At 35.0% G+C, this 20,869-nt stretch overlaps 1 protein-coding gene across 1 annotated transcript in view; it reads left to right on the plus strand.

Moving 5' to 3' along the window:
- Positions 1 to 18,739, plus strand: part of DSG1 (desmoglein 1) — a 36,863-nt gene extending 18,124 nt beyond the window's left edge. The window contains exons 9-15 of the mRNA XM_004484176.4: positions 1,755 to 2,014; positions 3,387 to 3,526; positions 7,400 to 7,732; positions 10,464 to 10,597; positions 10,995 to 11,067; positions 12,604 to 12,800; positions 15,258 to 18,739. Of these exons, the coding sequence (XP_004484233.1) occupies positions 1,755 to 2,014; positions 3,387 to 3,526; positions 7,400 to 7,732; positions 10,464 to 10,597; positions 10,995 to 11,067; positions 12,604 to 12,800; positions 15,258 to 16,328 (2,208 nt within the window). The 3' untranslated portion in view covers positions 16,329 to 18,739. The remainder of the gene's footprint in view (positions 1 to 1,754; positions 2,015 to 3,386; positions 3,527 to 7,399; positions 7,733 to 10,463; positions 10,598 to 10,994; positions 11,068 to 12,603; positions 12,801 to 15,257) is intronic.
- The last annotated feature ends 2,130 nt before the right edge of the window (positions 18,740 to 20,869 follow it).

Raw genomic sequence — 20,869 nt, forward strand, 5'->3', positions numbered from 1 at the left:
AAGAATTTTAAAATAAGAATCTGATCTGATGCTTACAGCAAAGTAATTATGATTAATTCTTAAGGTTTTGTTTTAGGAGTTTTAAGAATATTTTTTAAAGCAGTTTTAACATGAGTATGTAACGAAGTGTCCATGTTAACATTGTACATCAATTATTATTCACCAAACAAATTATAAATTCTTATTCCTCCCAGGTAAAATTAAAATTAAATTGTGGGATTACCTCCTTGCCATCTCACTGTGGCTACTGACCAAAGCTTATTAGGAACATATATATACAAGTCAATGGAGTCCTCCCATGTCCCCCTATATTAGTGGCCTCACACATTTACTAACAGCAGTAGAATCTCCTCTGAGGTGTGAGAAGAAAAATGTCTGACTCCTAGGGAGCTGACAGTGAAGGTTTTCCCTGGGCTACAAGACTTGCAATATTCATTTTGTAAACCTGCCATAGTTGTGCATGGAACGTGTCTGATCCGTACAACAGGTAGTCTACATGGTAAAACGTAATCCCTATTTAGCTCTTTTCTTCCTTCAGAATAGCCCCGAGAAACAGGCTCCTAAGGACTTCTGTCCCATAGGAATGTGTGGTCATTTGCCTCACGTGTCTTCCTAAAGTGTCACCATGCCTATAACTTCCATTTACTGAGGCAATGTGCAGATACTTTAATTTATCCCTCACAACAAATGACGTTGTACTATGTCCATATTGCGCATAACACCACTGGGGCTCAGAGAGAATATGGAACCTGCTCAAGGTCTCAGACCTAGTCAGTGGTACTGATGACATTCAAACATAGGTTACTCTACTACGAAGTTCACACCCTTTTCATGATTCCATCTAGATTCCAAACTGGGAAAACAGATCCTAATAATTTTAGAAAATTAGGCAACCATTCTATCCTCAATATCTTTATCTGTAAAATGGAGATGATGTTCATTTTCTCCCAGACCGGACATCATATATTAATTTTTGTTATGATTATAAATCTACATATATGTATATTTATGATTTCATAGCCATTTTTACATTGCAAATAAGGCTAACATTAGAACAAAAATTGAATATTTTAGCTAAATAGGAGAGCTCAAAGTATATTCTATGTTCATTTAAATTACTCTTGCAAAATTTTAGAAAAATGTTTGGTACTAAATGGGCATAATTGCATAGATGTTTGTAAATTTGAATATAGCTTTGTAAACATTGACACCATCTTTCATAATGAAAATGTCTATGTGGTTATTTTCTACTATGAAATGAATTTTTTCTAAAATATGTTGAAGAAAATAATTATATTATGTATCCTACCTGATTTACTGAAGGAGTCATATTTACAGAAGTGACATTTCTGCTAAACAGTTCTTTATGGGGAAAAAAAACAGTGAAATGAATAGAGATACTTTCTGAAAAACATTAGATAATGAAGCAAACATGAACTTTCTTTGACTGCATTGTAATGGGCATAAACTTGATCCCCTATATTATTTCAAGTTTTAAATTTGTTTGGTGGACAATTGGAGCTTACATTATAAGTTTAAACTTTTTCAACAGTGAATCTAATACAATTGAAATTTTTCTTATGATATTTGCATGTATTTTTATTGGTTTAAGGAAAAAGAAAGAATAGACTGGATATTTGTATATCTTTATATTTAATTAAAGAATAAAAATTTTTTTACTATTCTCTTTACTTCTCTTTCATCTGGAATTTTTCCCTTCTTATAGTAAAACTATTTCACTCTATACTTTCTAGCCTCTAGATTATGAAGAAATGAAGAATCTGCAACTTAGTATGGGTGTTAGAAACAAAGCTGAATTTCATTCTTCAATTAGGTCTCAATACAAACTCACAGCAACTGCAATCTCAGTGAAAATTAACAATATGATTGAAGGCTCCGTATTCCGTCCAGGTTCAAAGACATTTGTTGTAACTAGTAACATGGGACAAAATTATAGATTGGGAGATTTTGTAGCTACTGACCTGGACACAATGCTACCTTCTACAACTGTCAGGTAAGGCTGACATTTTCAAACTAATTTTCACAACATATTGAACTTGTTTTTCTTTCTTTTTTAGAAATTTTAAGTATCTGACTTATAATTTTTCATTTTTTTGAAACCATAGATCAGTTGTTAAAAAGTCCTGATTACTGAAATGTTACCTTAGCATGTAAACAGAAAAATTTATATGACATAAACATGTAAAGATGTAAACATGAAAATAGTATATCTTGAAGGTTGACAGTCCTGTGTTTTATATATTTTATTGATCAATTAGCTGATTACCACATGCCATGCTTATTCCCCCTGGAAGATTTTATGGGACTGATTGTTCCCATTGCAAATTTGCCCAGCTCAGAATCAGATTTAGTTAGATCATTTCAGTTACTTTCTGAGTTAGTATTTAATATTGGTCAATAACTTTATTATGAAAAATTAGTTATATTAAGGAAAAATTTTTATGTAGTTTAAAAAGTCTATAACAAGTATTTCTCTTGATAATAATAGTGTGTGTGTGTGCATGCATTTATGCTTGTGACCAAGAATAAGAGTACAGGTAAAATGCCCAAGTGTACTTTAAAGGACTTTGTGCTCTATTCACACTATGTGAGCTCTTCAGCTTAGCTCCTATCACTGTGTACCAGCACTGCTGATGAGCATCCATGTGGCCACACAGGTGTGTGTTCACTGAGGGAAGGCTCTTGTCTCCTCGTCCAAGTTCCCTTCCCTGAACTTAGCGCAATATCTGAGTCAGAAGAATGGTCTAGCAAGTGTTTGTTTAAAAAATATGTGAACGAGAAGGAAAACATTGAGGTCAAAGATGAGGGGAGAAAGACAACAGAGAAAGAGAATAAAAGAACAGAGGCACAAGGAAAGGGCCTAGTTTGGAATCCAATAGCAGTCCTGTAAGTCAGTGTGTCTGCAGAGAGAAGGAACAGAAATCGGGAGGGGATGAAGACTAGGATGATGAAGGAAAAGTTGTTTTGTAAAGAGAGTAGCTTAGAATTAGGAGCAGCCCAAGGAGGCCCTGGATTTGGGTCTTCCAGGATAGTGCAGATGCTACTGAAATCAAATGACAATGAGACTGGAAGTGTGAAAGGATTATTCTGGCATCCAGGTGAGCACAGAAAGACATCCTATCAGAAGTGTCTGCTGAGGAACTTTTTTCTTTTTTCTTAAATTTAAATTTTTTGCCTACTTCTAAATGGTCCCAAAAAGTTGGGACTACCTGAGAGTGGGGTGGGGAGGGATATCTCTTATAATTGAAAGCCCTATCCAGGGGTTATAACTACTGATTGGGAAACTATATTTTACAATTAAAATGTCTCTCTTTTTTTTTTTTAGACATCTGACAATAATTTGTACTGTTTTCTTTAAAACACAGATATGTAATGGAAACTAATCCAGCTGACCTACTGGCTATTGACTCAAGAACAGGTGTAATTACTTTGAGAAATAAAGTTACCAGGCAACAATATGCCATGCTTAATGGACAATACAAAGGAACAGTTCTATCTATAGATGGTAAAAAATCAGTTTAACTTTTTCCCCTCTAGATTAAGCTATATCTATGCTAAAATATTAAGATTTTTATTATTGCAATTAATTTTAAGTAGTTCGGGTTCCAACAAAAGTTGCCAGACATGATAGAATCAAGTCTTTAGTAATATGAAAAGCAGTATAATTTAATGGCTAAGGTTATAAACTCTAGAGTGAAAATGGGTTGGTATCTCCTGCCATTACTTACTAGCTGAAGTTATTTAACCCAACTTTGCCTCAGTCTTCTCTCCTGTAAAATGGGGCAATAATAATATATATTTAGAAAGATTAAAGGGGTTATCACAGCATTTAGAGAGTGGTGACCATCTATAAATATTAGCTCTTATTGTCAGTAAATGAACTTTTAAAATTGTATTATAAAATTATATCAATTAGTATACATTTTGTAAAAATTGGGTCAGAAGTTAAGCCAACTTACCTTTACATAATCCCTGGAAAGTTGCTGTACAACAGTTTGGAACTAGTATGGTTAGAGTATTTTTCAAAACCAACAAAATTAAAGTATGCCTACCTATTTAATAAACCAGAAAATTTCCCCCAAGTAAGTTCTACTATGGTGGATATGGAGCGTGTGTAACTAATTTAATAAAAATAAGCAAATAATTAAATAAACATTCTACTATGCAATATTTCTACTTTAGTTCCCCTTTTACCCTCCCTTTTTCCCCCCTCTCTTTCTCTCTTTCTGTGTTGCCTTGTCCTAAAAAGGATTTGACAGTTTCCAATTGTTCCAGATTAAAAAGGAATAAGATAACGTTTCTTGAAAGTCATTCAATAATTCAGAACTTCACCACCTTATACTGGTCTTTTCCAAATTAATGTAGTTTTTAAAATGTATGTTACAAACAGACATGCTGACTCTGTTCATAGATAAATCTTGTTTTGATTCAGCACTGAAATGATCTTAGGCAAATTGCAAGTTTTCCCCTTTTTTTACATTACACCAAGCTTAAGAGGATACCTAGAGGAGAAGTCGGAACTTTAGCTTGTCCAATTGTTAAGCCTATGGCAAATGGAGAGCATTCCTTTTGTCATCAAGAAATGCAAACATCTGACAAATATGAGATGTGATGATGATAAAAATAACAACAAAAATGACAATTGAATCAACATAGCTGAGATGAAAGATCATGGACTTTGATATCAGATTGGCTGGATTTAAAGCCTGTGCCTATCACACACTCCTAGAGCTGTTTTCACTCATTTTTTTCAGAAACCAAATATTGAGTCCTATCCAAATGTTAGTCCTTGAGCTATGTTCCAGGCATGCATCAACAAAGTCAGATAACAAAGCTCACATTTATAAAATAGAGATAAAAACACTTTTATCTGAATAAAATAATACGGAAAGCTGCATGCACAGAGATCTTTTAACAATCAGATATTAAAACCAACATCAATAATAGGTAACTGAGTAGGTAAACCATGGTCTACTTGATATAAAATTATGTAGCCTTCCTAAATGTTAACGAAAACTTTATTTAAACGTGGAAGAAAGCTTACAAAGTAAGTTAAAAGTATGTAAAATGGAATGAAGCATATGATCACATCAATGTAAGATCAATAAATTAGCAAATTTTGGGTATTACAACTATGTCCAAAATATAATATATCAAAATATCAACAGAAGTTGTCCTTGGATAGTGTTATACATGTTTGTTTTTGTTTTTAGCTTTGGTTTTGGCTTATTGCTTCTTTCTACAATTCTATATTTTTCAAAGTAGATATAATACCAATCTACTTATGACATAAAGAAAGAAATAGATTTACTAGTATTAATAATAAGTTTGATTATAGTAATAGTTCAAAGTACTTTTGAAAAATTGCATGCTATGATACATGTAAAAAACTATAATAGGCACATAAATATCGTTACTTTTCTTCCCTTCTACTTGAGCAAAGTATGCTTGTCTCTAGAATACCTGGGTTTATAGAGAGGAGTAATGGAGTGTGTGCATAATCTTTTTAAAAAAATCAGCACTTACATTTTCTTTTTTAAAAGACATGACATAGTGATTTTTGCTGAAAATTAATCTCTATAAATATGGGTTGCACAATATTTTAAAGTTTTAAGTATTTAAAGCATTAAAAACAATCTATATGGCTCAAAAGCATTGAAGAGAACAGAAAAAGTAATCATAGGATTTTTAATTTTTAAAAATTGCTTCAAATATAATCATATATAAATAATTGCAAATGGACTATAAATAGGATGAAGTTCCCAAAAATGTCATTTCTATACTAAACAAAGAATTATTATGACTACAAAAATTCAACCAGAGCCTCAGAGTTATGAAAACTTTCTAGTCATTAGTACCTGTTGGTGAACAAATTTCCTATATAGTGGACACCAAACTTTGGAAACCTTAACTCTGAAGGAGGAAGAAAATCACACCTTGAACTTTAATAATTATGGTTCTTCTGCAGAAGCCTTCCTAATCATGGATTATCATATATTCAAATCCTGTTGAAAGTAGATAGTGTAGATGTAATGAATAAATCACTATCAAGGCAGTTAAAGAGAGAACAATTACAGAAACTGCATAAAAAATATAAATACAAGCAGTATAACATTCATTTAAATAACATATAGAATGTGACACTTGATTTATCTAAGGTGACTGACTGCAGCAACATGTTTTTAATATGTTTGTTCATTTAAAGGTATCTTTGTATTGCCTTTCCACATATACTAATTTTTGTTAATGCATTTAAGTTGTAGAAGATGTGATTATTTGATAGCTCTTAATGGGGCCTGTTTCACTGTAAGGTGATAAGGACTTACAAATAGATTTAGAGGTATTTCTTATTCAAATTTATCGAGGTATAATTTAATACAAAAAATATATCTATTATAAGTGCCCAGCTTGATGACTTTTGCCAGATGGTATATACATCCCTATACATACCACAAAATATAGAACATTCTCATCACCTCCAAAGAGTTCCCTTGTGCCCCTCTGCAGCATTAACACAGGCCCACTCCAGCCCCAGAGCCTCCCTAATCTAAATTTAGATGAATTTTGATGTACTACCTTTGTAGCAAATATACTCAAAATCAATCTACTCTTTTGAAATACTGGTTGGTTGGTTGGTCGGTCGGTCAGTCGGTTGGTTGATTGGTTGGTTGGTTAGATAAAATAAACAGGTGCAATTTAGTTGAAATAAATAATGAATGTCCCTCCCCCTATGTTTAGTCAAGAAGTATATTAACTTATTGGAACTCTGAAGGACAAGGTAGAAAGCTAATTTGGAATATCTACTTGTGAAACAAAAGTGCTTCACTTTCTTATTATAAGGATTTCTCCCTCAATAAAGCCAATTTCCTTTTCTATGAATTACTGAAACTGCTGATTCTAAGTTACAGAATATACTGCTTTATCACCAGGAGATTTTTGTAGAAATGACTTGCCAACCTGCTCAAAACCTATTGGTTTCAGCAACCCATAAAAGGAAAGGGATAAACAAGAACTAAAGATTAGAGAAAGTAAAACTGTAAACAAAATTCATCTCTAATACATGGAGAAGTGAGCAAATTAGCCATTGGTCTAGAAATGACTCATCTGGGGCTCATCACACACTGCTGGTCAATACACAAGGTGGTGTTTACTTACTGGTTATGCTCCCACAACACACAAGACAGGTTTTCAGAAGCACTGATATTCATATGGTTTGATTTTTAAAAATCTGAATCACAGACATAGCGTGATTTAGGAAGTTACTGAATCTATAGGAATAAAGATATTGAAATAATAAAAAGGAAAGTATTTTTGTATTGTCCAATAATATTTACACTAAATATGTAAAACATTTCTTCCATTTTGAACCTTGCTGCAGATGCTCTTCAAAAAACTTGCACTGGCACGATTATTATCGATCTTGAAGGGAATGGCTGGAATGGTGAGGGTACAACCAATGGTGGTACCAGCACAGGAAGCACTAATGGAAATGGTGGTACTGGTACTGGTACTGGTACTGGTACTGGTACTGGTACTGGTTTCAACGGAAATCGGGACTCTACGACCTCTAATTACGATGTCACTGGATCAACTGCAGGACCCTTTCAAGCTGTTTCTACCATGGATACCCCGCTGGGAATGCCAGTCGATAATGTACATTTTGGACCTGCTGGCATTGGGCTACTCATTATGGGATTCTTGGTCTTGGGATGTAAGTGTATTAACAATCCTGTTTATATATCCCCCACTCCTACCCCGCCAAAAAAAAATGGCGGGAAAGGAGATAAGTTTTCTGATCCTTAGATACACTGCAATTTACAAATGCATCTTTTATACAATAATCAAAAAAGTTCTGTAACTGGCATTAGATTTAGAAGATGAAAAACTCAAACTTCTTGACCCCTTTTAGCCCAGTGGAGGATAAAAATTTGTTTGCAGTCAGTCTCAATGAAATGGAAAAGTGCTAAACAGAGGCAAACTCAAACTGATATTTGAGAAGAGGGCAATCAGAAACAGTGTGCTGAGAGGTGAAACCAGAAACGTTGGAGCAGACTAGATCTTGAAGGGATTTTATCTTGTGCTAAGGCTGTGCAGCTTTTGAAAAGGACACTTAACATGACCTGGGCTTCAATTCCACCTTGTAAACTTAAGTCTAAGTCTTTTAAAACATTACTTAAACTTTGAGTCCCACTTTTGTCATCTTTAAAATAATAATACTTACCTCACAACATGCTTTGATGATGAAAAAGAAGTACCACACATGGAAACATTTAGTACATTTAAATGTTCGTTAGAGTAGACCTACTCAAGGGTCTAACTGTGAGGGTATAATGTCCAATGGATTCTCCTGGTCTTTAAAATGTTGCCTTGGATGATGACAGAAATTGTGGTGATCTGGAGCCTGCCATAGTCCTTGAGGAATGAGAAAGGAAGCTCTGCAAGTAGTAGGTTGCATTAAATCAATGTAAATAGTGCTATTTTCTAGCAATCATAAAATCTTAGGAAAGAAGACACCTCAGAGATTAATTAATTAAAACACACACAAAGAAATGTGAAGCCAAAAGCACTTGACTTCATTTATTTTTTCTAGCTTCATTTATTTTAACATATGAACAGCATTGAAATAAGTATTTTCCACTAAATTGGTAAATTGGGTTTTCTCTGATTTTAAATAATTTTTTGCCTTTTTAATCTTTTTGATGGAAATTAAATTTATGCAAACCACAAAGCATTTGGACATGCTGGTAACACAGCTTAAATTGGGATTCTTTTCCATATTTTAAAATATTCCATATTTAAAGTATATTTCATGAAACATGAAACTTTTACATCAAGTAATAGAAAGTCATTATTATTGGCTAGTAATAGATTGAAATAATGACATGAAAGGGGAAACAGGGTTTAAACAAAAAGAAACATTCTCATTAAAGTGAACCTAGGCAAGATAAATACAAAAATGCTTCCAATTTGATAGAATGCTATATAGTATATTTGCAAGGAGGTAAGTCCCTAACTTTTATATTATTAATCAACATTTTAAAACTATAAATTTAATTTTTTTAAAAATTTTAAGTTAAAAAATGAAATGAGACCAATATTTTCCCCTATACAGACATGCTTTCTTTAAATATTCTTGACCAAATAGAGAACATCACATTATTCAACTGAGTTCTATATTGTATTGTGGAAATTTTGAGCCTCTTTAAAATTAGTCTTTCTCTTTCTCTCTGTTTCTCTATTAAAACTTTATTAATTCAGGTGCTGATGATCTCTACTAGGAATAATACATGACTTTCACTTTCAGGGTTTTTTAATATTGATAACTACCTTTAGGTAGTATAGTTAATAAAAGATTAAATATATACATACAGGCCTTAGAGTCAATCATCTCTAGTTTCAAAGCTTTCTCTATAGCTGGCAGGTTTTCAAGAAAGCAAAATACATAAGAAAGCAAAATACATAATCCTCCTTTTCTTCCTTCTTCTCTCTCTCCTTCTCTCCCTTATTTCTATCTTTACTACCTTCTTTCCATCCTACCTTGCTTCCTTCTTTCTTCCTTCCTTCCTTACTTTATTTATTTACATATTCTTTTCTTCATCCATCCATTTATTCAAAACCATTTCTCAAAATCATATTATATAAAATAGCTCTGTGCTAAAATGAAATAACATAGAGGAATGCAAAAAAAAATCCAACTGATTAATATCAAAAGACAATATTAAAGGAAAATGTAGCCTGCCTCATCTTGGGGATCACTAAAATAAAAAACAAGACTAATGGAAATGTTTTACAGAGAAAATAAACACTATACAAAATCAATAAATAATCTCTGAATAAATGATACACACACAAATACACAGAAAGATTAGAGACTAAACTTTCTGTAAAACAATGGAGAACTCAGTGAAGCAATGTGATGCTATTTGTGCAAATGTTATTAGAAGAAAAAATATCAGTGGAGGGGAAAAGAACATCATCATAGAGAATAATTGCTTGCAGCACAACTTTCTTTTGAGATAAAGAAAGGAAGCCATGTGTGAAGGAACATAAATGAAGACATGAAGGTGGGACTTCTAAGAACCAAACATATTGTTTGACCCTTCCACATTTTTTCTTCTCTTCTTTCTTAAGTTCTTGGAAAGTTTTAATAGTATAATAGTATACTAATGTTTTTAATAGTATAATATTAAATAGTATAATAAGGTTTGTAATTCGAATACTATAAAACATTAATACTGACTACAGTTTAGTATACTGAGGCTCACATTTATTTTGCTGTCTGACCACTATAAAGATGGTTTTCTGAAACGTTCATAATCATTTAGGATCAAATGGAGTTACATTAGGAATGAAATATAACCATAACTCTAATAAAAGAGGTTAGCTTGTTTTAACATGGGTTCATTGCTAACTCCAAAATTCTTATCTTTTTCCACTGCCAGTGGTCCCATTTTTGTTGATCTGTTGTGATTGTGGCGGTGCCCCTGGTGTTGGAGCCGGCTTTGAGCCTGTTCCTGAATGTTCAGATGGAGCAATTCATTCCTGGGCAGTAGAAGGACCCCAGCCTGAACTCAGGGTAAGTGCTAATCTGTAAGGCATGCCCTTTGGAAGTCATCTAAACTTGGTCTCAGACACACAAACCAAGATATTAGCCATCAGTCACAGCCTATACTAGTCTTTGTTCTGTGATAGCTGCTGGGGAAAGTGAAGAGAAATTGAAAGAACACATCAAAATCAGACAGAAATTCTGTATTTTATGCATGGTTGTTCTGTAAACCCACAACTTCTCTAATAACAACAAAAAAATCAGGTGGAAGTAACAAGGGAAGACTTTCCAAACGAGGTTCAGGTTTTAAATAGTTTCCTAAGTATTCTTTTATAAAATTTGAGTTATTTTGAGAATAAACTAAATGCATAACTGTAGAAAGAAAAGAGTGGTTACAAATGAGAAAATGTTGTTTCCCGACTTTCAGGACATGACCACCATTGGTGTGCCACAAATACCACCGGATAATGCAAATATAATCGAATGTATTGACAACTCAGGTAAGAGACCTTTTTTGTTTTTTCCATTTTAACTGCTCAGATGACTAAGAAGGAACTCTATTTTCTCTTTGCATACTTTACTTTTCTTCTTAATGTCTTCAAAATTGTTTTGCTTTTTAAAATGACTAGTATGCAAATTAAATGGTAAGGAAAAATCTATCAGGATTATTCCCAGATATTGCGTTTAAAAAATCTTCCTTAATCACCAGAGAGCATCCAGGAGATGATTTGTTAGAACCTCTATAAATAGTTGAGAGGGACCAATAGTTTGGTCAAAGATTTTTGTCTAATAGAGCAAACGTCATTTACCACACACGTTAAAAATTCTAATTAGAATTAAAGTACAGCCCAGTTAAATAAAGCTTGTGTTACTTATGGAGGCTTGAATCTGCCTCCACAATTCATTTAATGATTCAAAATTACTCTGACATTAGCTGCCTAACATGACAAACAGAAAAACTGCATCATGCCATTTACTTAATCATCATAAATATTGGTCTAAAAAAGATATGTCCAATTTCTTAAATTGAAAGCAAGAGGGTGAAACACTATCAAGATCTTTCAAAGCTCTTGGCTGAGGCTACGTGTCTGTGGTGGAGTTTCCCCTTGCACACAGGTAAGATGGGAGAAATAAACTTGCCCTAAAACAGGGTTCTAGACCAATTCAAGGGCAGTAACCAGGGAATAACGAAAACTTCACAATAAGTTGATAACTATCAGTCTAATAAAAAGAGCAATTAAAATAATTTCTCATATTTTTGAAATTAGTTTTACCATCCTATGGTTTTCAAGGTAAGCAAACTAAGATAACTCTCATTTATCGTAATCTTTCTCAAACTAGTAAGCATATCCTATCTATTTTAAACTCTTTAAAATGTAACAGGCATAGGAATGTTTATAACTTGGAGAATGGTCCTTATTTAGGAGACCAGAGGCACCAGGACATAGAAATATGAAAAATACACTGTCCCTAAACACAATGTCATTAAAATACTAAGGTTGGAGAATACCTATCCCCTTGCCACGCCTCCTCCATACTTCTGATCATGGTTTATCTCACCTCCCTGGAATATTTTGACAGAGTTCTACTCACCCCTCAGATCCAAGTACAAATCCAAGATTTTCCATGAAAACCTTTGCCCTCCCCATAGTCGTTTTCTCTTCTCTAAATACCAGTGGTACTCACACCTTCTGCTGGCTACCCAGTGCTTCAAGTGTGTGTAATATATGTATATATACTTTTGGAGGTAGCTAGGATTGAACCCAGGTCCTCAACTTTGGGATATTCTTATACTATTTTGTAAGTTTTGGAATTTGATTAGTCTCTCAAATATTTACAAAATTAACAAGTTGATTAATAATAGTATTTTGAATTCAATATCATATTTACATCTCCTTTTTTTTATATATTGTCTTCATTTATTTCTTCACTCACAATGTGCACTAAACTGAAGAAACCGTACATTATAATAAGTTATAAACTTTAAGTTTACAGTACACTAGAAAAAGTAAATTTAATATGATTAACACTTTTAGGAGTTTATACAAATGAGTTTTGTGGTGGTGAGATGCACGAACTGGCAGGAGGAGGAGTAACATCAGGATATGAACTAACAACTGGAGTTAAAGGACCTGGAGTACCTGAAATATGTCAAGAATATTCTGGAAATTCTATGAAGGAAGGTAGAGAAGGAGGTCTGAATATGAATTTCATGGAAAGTTACTTCTGTCAGGTAAAGTTTCTAGCCATGTCCCTTCTTCTCCATCCCCACACCTACTGCTCTACTCCTGGTTCTCACTATTTCCCAGCAGGGCTTTGATGGGAGCCTCCTCATAAGATGCCCAGATTCTAGTGTTCACACCCAACAATCCACACTGCTGCTGAATGATATTTCTAAAACTCTGATCTGAGTACTTTATCCCCCCGCTTAAAAGCTGCCCATGGTTCCCAGCTCTATTCTGCCCAAGGTATGAAGTCCAAACTCCATAAACTAGCAACTGAGGTTATTCACAAATGGATGCCTTCCTTCAAATCTCCAATTACTCCTTTTCAGCAAAGCCCCTTGTCAAGCACCGGTCTATTAAACAGCATGGTATTGCTTATGCTGTGCCCCTCCTGGAATGCTTTTACCTCACCATCTTTCACAAACTCTTACTTACCTTTCAAGACCTAGTTCAAATATGACTGCCTCTTCTGCAGTTTCATTTTATAGTACACATTACACTGCTGAAATCTGTAGTTTATATGTCTACCACCATTTTTAGTGCCTCATGCACATGTTATCCACATTTATGTTGCCAATACCTAGCTTAGTGCCAGGAGGAACATAGTAAACATCCAATAAAAGTGGTTTCAAGAACCTTAGGACATACTGAGAACATTCTAAGAACCAGCTGCAGGTGGTAGAAAGAGTGAAGAAGTGGCAGAAGCAGAATTAACTTTGCCATCCCCAGGCAGAGACATAACAGCCTGTGGTTTCATACCATATAATTTTCAAGCCTTCTGGAAGCTCCTGTCTCTGATGGAATTACATTTCTGTCCTGCATTCTGGCCTAAAATTCTTTCATTAACCTCCCCAATGGTTTAAGAGGATGGCTGATATTTTGGAAAAGAAAAAAATAGCTATGGATGAAAAGAGGTTTGTTGCTGAAATCCATAGGAATACTTCCTATTCACACCCCTACATATATGAACATATTTTCAGGAAAAGTAAAATTCTGCCCCAAAACTCTTGTACTAGCAGTTCCCTTTACTGGGAACCCTCTATCCACTTCACTCATTCTGGTCCCTAATTAAATTTCTTTATCAAAGATGCCTTCCTTCACCATTGTATTAGTTTCCTTGGGCTGCTATAACAAAAGACCACAAAGTAAGTAGCTCTCACAGTTAGGAGGCCAAAAGTCTGAAACCAGTAAAACTGGGCCAAACCCTAGGTGTCAGGAGGACTATACTCCCTCTGCAGGCTTTAGGGGAGAATCTGTTCCTTGCCTCTTCCAGCTTCTCATGGCTACTGGCATTCCTTGACATGTGGCCCCATCACTCCAAACTCTGCTCCTTCTCTGCGTCATCTTCTCCTTGTTTTTCTTCCCCTCCTCTGTCCTTATCAAACCACCCTTTGCCTCTGTCTTATTAAGGACACTTGTGATTGCATTTAGGGCCCACCTGAATAATCCAAAATCATCTCCCCATGGTATAGTCTTTGACTCTGCAAAGGTCCTTTTTCCTTATAAGGTACCATTTACAGGTTCCAGGGTTTAGACTTGATATCGTTAGTTACCCATTATTCAGCCTACTACAACCACCCAATCTGAAATAGCAACCCCATTCATTCTGTATTCCCTCAAGCTGCACCTGTTACCTCCTGACATATATGTATGATTTATTGTTTGTCTCATCCTATGAAAATGTAGGCCCTATGAGACAGGAACTTCATCTGGTCTTATTGAGCATAGTCAAGTGCCTAACAGAGTGCCTGGCAAATCATAAGAACCCAACAAGTATTTTTTAATAAAATGGTACAATGACTTGGTTTGATGCAAGGTATTTGTGATATTTAGCCTAAATGTTTGCAGTCCAATGTTAGGAATAACAGAGACAAAATATAAGTGTACATGTATGTAGGTTTTCACTTTGAATTGGAGATTTTATTTTTTATAAATGCGTTTGTTTACCTTCAATTTTGAATCCCCAAGAATTAGACCCAGAGTCAAGTTTTCTTCTTGTTTTGCTAAAAAGCCACATTGAAATAAATCTTCACAGAACCCTCGTATTCACTCCTTGTGAAGGAAAACACAAGCCTGAACAAACCCATATCAACTTTGAACTACCTCTTAGACAAGAAAAAATACCCAATTTCAGTGGGCTTCAGTGTTTTTACATTCCTCCTTCTGTTGAACCAAAATAATAGTTCTGGAATTTCTTTGTATTCTTTGTGTCCAAAGTGTAGCAATATAAAGTCTTTCTAAAAAAGTTTTCTAAAAATTAAAATTTATTGTCAGAATCACTGCTAGAGATTCTCTCTAGCAGGTACATCATGATTTTTTTCAAGCATCTCTAGTAGATCCTCAAATTTATTTTTAAATATTCTTCTTTGGTAATGCTCTGGGAGAAAAAAATGAGGGTAAAGACTGTTCTATTATAGTTAAATATGTCTCCATAATTTCATTTTCTCTTTCTTCCACAAATTTAGAAAGCATATGCGTATGCAGATGAAGATGAAGGCCGCCCATCCAATGACTGTTTGCTCATATATGATATTGAAGGTGTAGGCTCCCCTGCTGGCTCCGTGGGTTGTTGTAGCTTCATTGGAGAAGACTTGGATGACACTTTCTTGGACACACTGGGGCCTAAATTTAAAAAGTTGGCAGATATCACCCTGGGAAAAGAAGTGGAATCATATCCAAACTTTGATCCCTCCTGGCCATCTGAGACCATTGAACCCGTTTGCCCTCAGCAGGGAACAGAGCCCATCTCCCCACACTTCGGCACTACCACAGTAATTTCTGAGAGCACCTACCCCTCGGGACCTGGTGTACAGCATCCTATGCCTATCCCCGATCCTCTAGGTTTTGGTGATGTCACTGTAAAGGAGTCTTACACCACCTCTGGCACTCTGATGCCCTCTGTCCATGTTCATGATAACCGACATGCATCAAACGTGGTTGTGACAGAGAGGGTGGTCGGCCCCATCTCTGGCACTGACCTGCATGGAATATTAGACATGCCTGACTTGAGAGATGGGTCAAACGTTATAGTGACAGAAAGGGTAATAGCACCAAGTTCAAGTCTACCCACCTCTTTGACCATCCCCAACTCTAGAGAGTCTTCAAATGTGGTAGTGACAGAAAGAGTAATCCGACCAACTCCTGGCATGACGGGCACCCTGAGTATGCACCCTGATTTGTCCAGTGCCCACAATGTGATAGTGACAGAGAGGGTTGTTTCTGGGTCTGGCATAACTGGCATTAGTGGCACAGCTGGGATGAGTGGAGGCAGTGGCTTAGGCACTGGTGGCCTGGTTAGCACCGGCATCGGTGCTGGAGGTGGGGGTCTGAGCGGAGCTGGTGTAAGTGGTGGTGGCGTTGGGCTGAGCAGCCTAAGTGCAGGTGGGGGCCTAAGTGGTGGCATTGGGGGCACGGCCACTATTGGTCATGTGAGGAACTCCTCTGACCATCACTTTAGTCAGCCCCTGGGTTCCGCCTCCCCTAGCACAACTCGAAGTCGGATCACAAAGTACAGCACAGTGCAATATACCAAGTAGTCAGGGGCCCAAGCACACTTTTTCATGATTAATTGTGATTTAGATTTAATTCCCACCAGAAAAAACTAACAATGTTATTTATGATGCACAACTGGGTGCCAAGATAATTGTGGAGCAAGGTGAACAACCACAATGAGCAAAATGAATGGAAAAATTGCTCTGCTCTGGGAGGAGAGCCCCCTTGGCATTTGCAAACTTTTCTTCCTATATTAGTACTAATGCAGTGAGGACAGTGAACTAATGCTTGAGTCAGGGTCCTCTTTGGGCCTGTGGCCTGCAGGGTCTTCTTTGTATCTCATGACCTATAGTATATCTCCAATATGTGGAATAAATAAAACGCAGTCATTTAAAAGCACTGGCATTAAGATCACAATTGGTATAATTCTCCCTACTCTGTTTTGAATTGTCATATAGTTTTGGCAATATGAAAATAAGAACATGTAAGATGTTCATATGTGTAGGAAGAATTTGAAATATGTGCCAAGTGCTCTATCAATTTCACAGAAAGTGTAAATAAAAATCTAACCACAAATCCAGGCCAGAGTTAGCCATTTAAAAAAAACTGACTATGTAGCAAAGTCCACAATCCACCAAAACTGCACTAGATAAACTTAAAAAGAGGAAAAGTTTCCTGGGAGGGAAATTCTGTAAGATTCATTTAGGGTAAACTGGTAATGTCCTGAATCTTGAGATGGGACTTCATCTAAGTCTCTTCATGGTGTCAAGAATTTTTCTGATTCGAGTTTCTGTTTATAGTAAATGTAATATTGATGAATATTGCATCCTGGTGAGGTTCAGGATACCACACTCATTTTTCCCTTTACCTGTGTAGCTCTGATTTAGTTAAGGAAAACCTGCCAAGTGTACTTCTCAGATTGAAGTAATGACACCAGCCATGGTTGTCAGCACTAGTGGTAAGTTACCTTCCAAATTAGCAGGTGGGAACTGCATTGCATTTTCAGATTGCGTTTTTAGCAAGTGTTACTCATTCATTTCCAGCTCTTTATTGCGTATCTTCTAAATTAAAATAATTCACTTAAGCTGAGCTGTGAAAATAAGCTTGTAGTATAGATAAGCTTTGGGAGAAATTTTAAAAAGGGATCTAAGAAAATGTTTTTAGACCATGTAAAAAATGTTTAACGGGGAGAGTTAGAAAAGAATTGTTTGGCAATGTCATACCGTGCTACTTATTAGTTTCAATTGAGCTTCATTACCTTTTTAAACAACCCTCTGCTGCCATTTTAAAGGGATCAACCAGGAACTTTTAACAGAGTTGATGATATTGTGTTGACAAGAATTAAATAGTAGTAGAGAACCCATTTCCTTAGCCTATCTGAACACCTACCTGAATTTTCTCATTAGCATAAACTTAACATCGCTGATTTGATTTGTCAATAAATTCTTTACTTACATATTCTCCTTCTAATAGATAGCTTCCAAAATACATACTATGATATATTTTTTCTAACTTCAAAACTCAGTAATGTCCTATTTATGATGTATCATTTCTGTATATTTGTAATATAGTATTACCTGATTAAATTCTCTAAAAAGAATCAAAGTATTCTCAGAGATAGGTAAATTTACTACTGAATGGCACAGGAATTTTCTCTCTTTTTTTTTTAAAATCAATGTTAACATGAGCTGATTTAATTCCCACTAAAGTAAAACTGGAAATGACAAAATAAAATTAGAAAAAAACTTTGCCCTTTGCCCTTGAGTGATTTTAAAAATACAACTTTCAGTGATATTTTTCTTCAATTACTCAAATTTCTGGGTGTTGTAAGATCTAAGAATAGATATTTAACTTTGAACACTTGTCAAAGGGGGCTGGGGCGTGAATTATTTTACCTAAAGCTATTTTTCTCTATGTAATAACAGAGAAGGTCAAAATTTTAGAAGCCACAATATCCATCTTATTTTAACTCTGTAGAATATGTAAAATTTTGATAGTCTGTAGCATGCAAAAATGCAGAGGTGTAAGAAAGTCATTCACAGGGAGTCTTTTGTGTGGTTGTGGGGTTTTTTGTTTTTTGCTTTTTGGGGTTTTTTTGGTCTTTTTCCTGTTTGGGGGGGGGTCCAATAACTCTAGTGCCCTTTCTAAAATTAAAGTAAAAAGATATTTGTTGAAATATGCTTAAGTGTGCCTGGGTCCAGGGGTTTGAAGGAATAAATATAATTATTAATTAATTAGTTGAAGGGAATAGTATCCACCACAGGACATTTATGTGTTGCTTTGATATGACATTTCATCAGAAGTCTTTTCTTAAGACAGCTGATACTTTCCCAGAGATATTTTTTTCAGATTGTCTAACAAATATCAGAGTGACCATCTTTGAAAACTATTGTTATTAAGTTCCCTTAGTTATATAAACCTATAGCAGATGCAAGAATAAATGGTAGTATTAGTCACCAATCTTTCTAGTGTGATACTTTTAAGACAAATTGTTTTTTACCCCCAGGATTACACATTGATGTTCTAACCCTTTAGTGCTAAATGTTTAAATTACATTAATTAAATTATTAAGATATCAACCATTCTAACAGTCATCGAAAGACCTGCTTTTTTTTCAAAGTCTTTGGGCAGAATTTCATTCTTCTCCTTTCATGCTATACTCTAACTCATATGCACCATTGCCTAGGCCTAGAAAAGATAGGCAAATCATTTTATAAGTGAACAACTATAATTTGGACCTGTATTACAAGCTGAATATCAGATCAGCTTGCTCTTATACAAAAGAAAGAAGAGGTAGTAATTTAATGTGATGTATAGATGGTTTGAAAACAAAGTATTTAATGTCCATAAAACATCTGATTTTCTAAGGTGGTCCTTAGGTACAAAAACCAGTGTGTCATAAATACTTTATCATTTAATATCTACCAAAATACCATCTTGATCTAACTTTATGCATTCCAGATATATCTGCTATATACTATCAGCCTCTATATATGCTGCCTGATGTAACTGTATTTGCACTAAAATATTTAGAAAAAGTGTCTATTTCGAATTATTTATATGCCTTCACCTGCATACCTGTCCTACATTTGCATATAAAGTTTTAGCATCCTAACTTTCATTCAATGCAATGTTCTGAAAAAATTTTAATTTATATATGCTCAAAAATTACATTTTCATTCTGTTCAGGGGATTTTTTTTTTGTTATTTACATAATTCATTTAAGTTACTCCAATATCTGACTGACAGCCCAAGCATAAAACATAGGACATTCTTTGACTTTAATTAAGAGTTTAAATATTTGTTATAATTATTGGCCAAAAATGACCATAGTTATTTGGGAAGGACCTTTGAAACCCAAAGCAAACTTCAAAATTCCACCTTTATTTATGACTTCTGGTATTTTTAAGACCTACTTTACATTGCACTAGAATAGATTAGTACATGGTAGATTCCTAGTACTCAAGAAATAGAATCTGTCTCCCAGTTCTAGATTATTCAGTTTATGTCAGGACTACAGACTGAACAGCTCAACCTGATATCCACCAAAAATATGTAAAACAATGAATAATTGATGGTTTAATTGTCAAAATTCTACCCTGTTTAATTATATTTGAATTAGTTTACACTTTATCATTAAACTGCATTTAGTCTAACAATTTTTCTTTTGCTGTCTGTTTTACAAGCATTTTAAAACTCTAATATTCCTCTTTGGTGCTGTTTAAAACACAGTGCTTTCTTTCTAGTTTCAATATATTAAAGTTTATGGATTATCTGGCTGCCAATTCCTTGCTTGGTCATCTATTTGTAATTTCCAAAGAGTTATGTTTACAGCAATAAAATGATTAACATGCTTCCATTATCTTTTCTGAACTGTAGGTGAAAAGTTTTCAAACTATAAGAAACGATTAGAAGTTATTGAACCTTGTTATTATTTTCATTTCATGTAGAGAGACAGTAATTATATTTGCACACTGTTAAAATCACTCATTCCTAAAAGATGTGCCAGGCACAGGTGATATAACAGTGAACAAAGCAGATAAAGTTCTTCTCATGGAGTTTACATTCACAGTGGGGTGGAAAGGGGGATTCTGACAATAAATAAGTAAACTAATAAATATATAGTGTATCGGATGGCAGTAAATGCTCAGCAGAAAAATAAACCAGGGAACAAAAACAGAGTTCAAGGTGGGGGCAATGCTCTTTTATGTAGGGTAGTATAGGTAGCCTTCTATCACATGGTGATATTTGAGTAGAGAACTAAAAAACATTAGGAACAAACTAGGGGGTTATCTGAGTACAGGACACTTCAGGCAGAGGGGACTGCAATTGCAAAAACCCTGAGGTAGGACCATTCTTAGGATATTCAAGGAAAAACAAGAAAACCTTTGTGGCTGGAGAGAGAGAAGGAAGGGGAAAGCCATAGGAAAGGAAATCAGAGGGGTAACAGGATGAGGCTGTGTCTGGCCTTGCGGGCCACATTCTAAGACCTCTGCCTTATGCTGACGGTAAAGGGGAGGCCCTGGAAAACGTTGAGCCCCGGAAGTGCACTGCTCTGATTTACAATTTTAGGAGATCACTCTAC

Source organism: Dasypus novemcinctus, chromosome 16 (genome assembly GCF_030445035.2).
Source record: "Dasypus novemcinctus isolate mDasNov1 chromosome 16, mDasNov1.1.hap2, whole genome shotgun sequence".
NCBI lineage: Eukaryota > Metazoa > Chordata > Mammalia > Cingulata > Dasypodidae > Dasypus > Dasypus novemcinctus.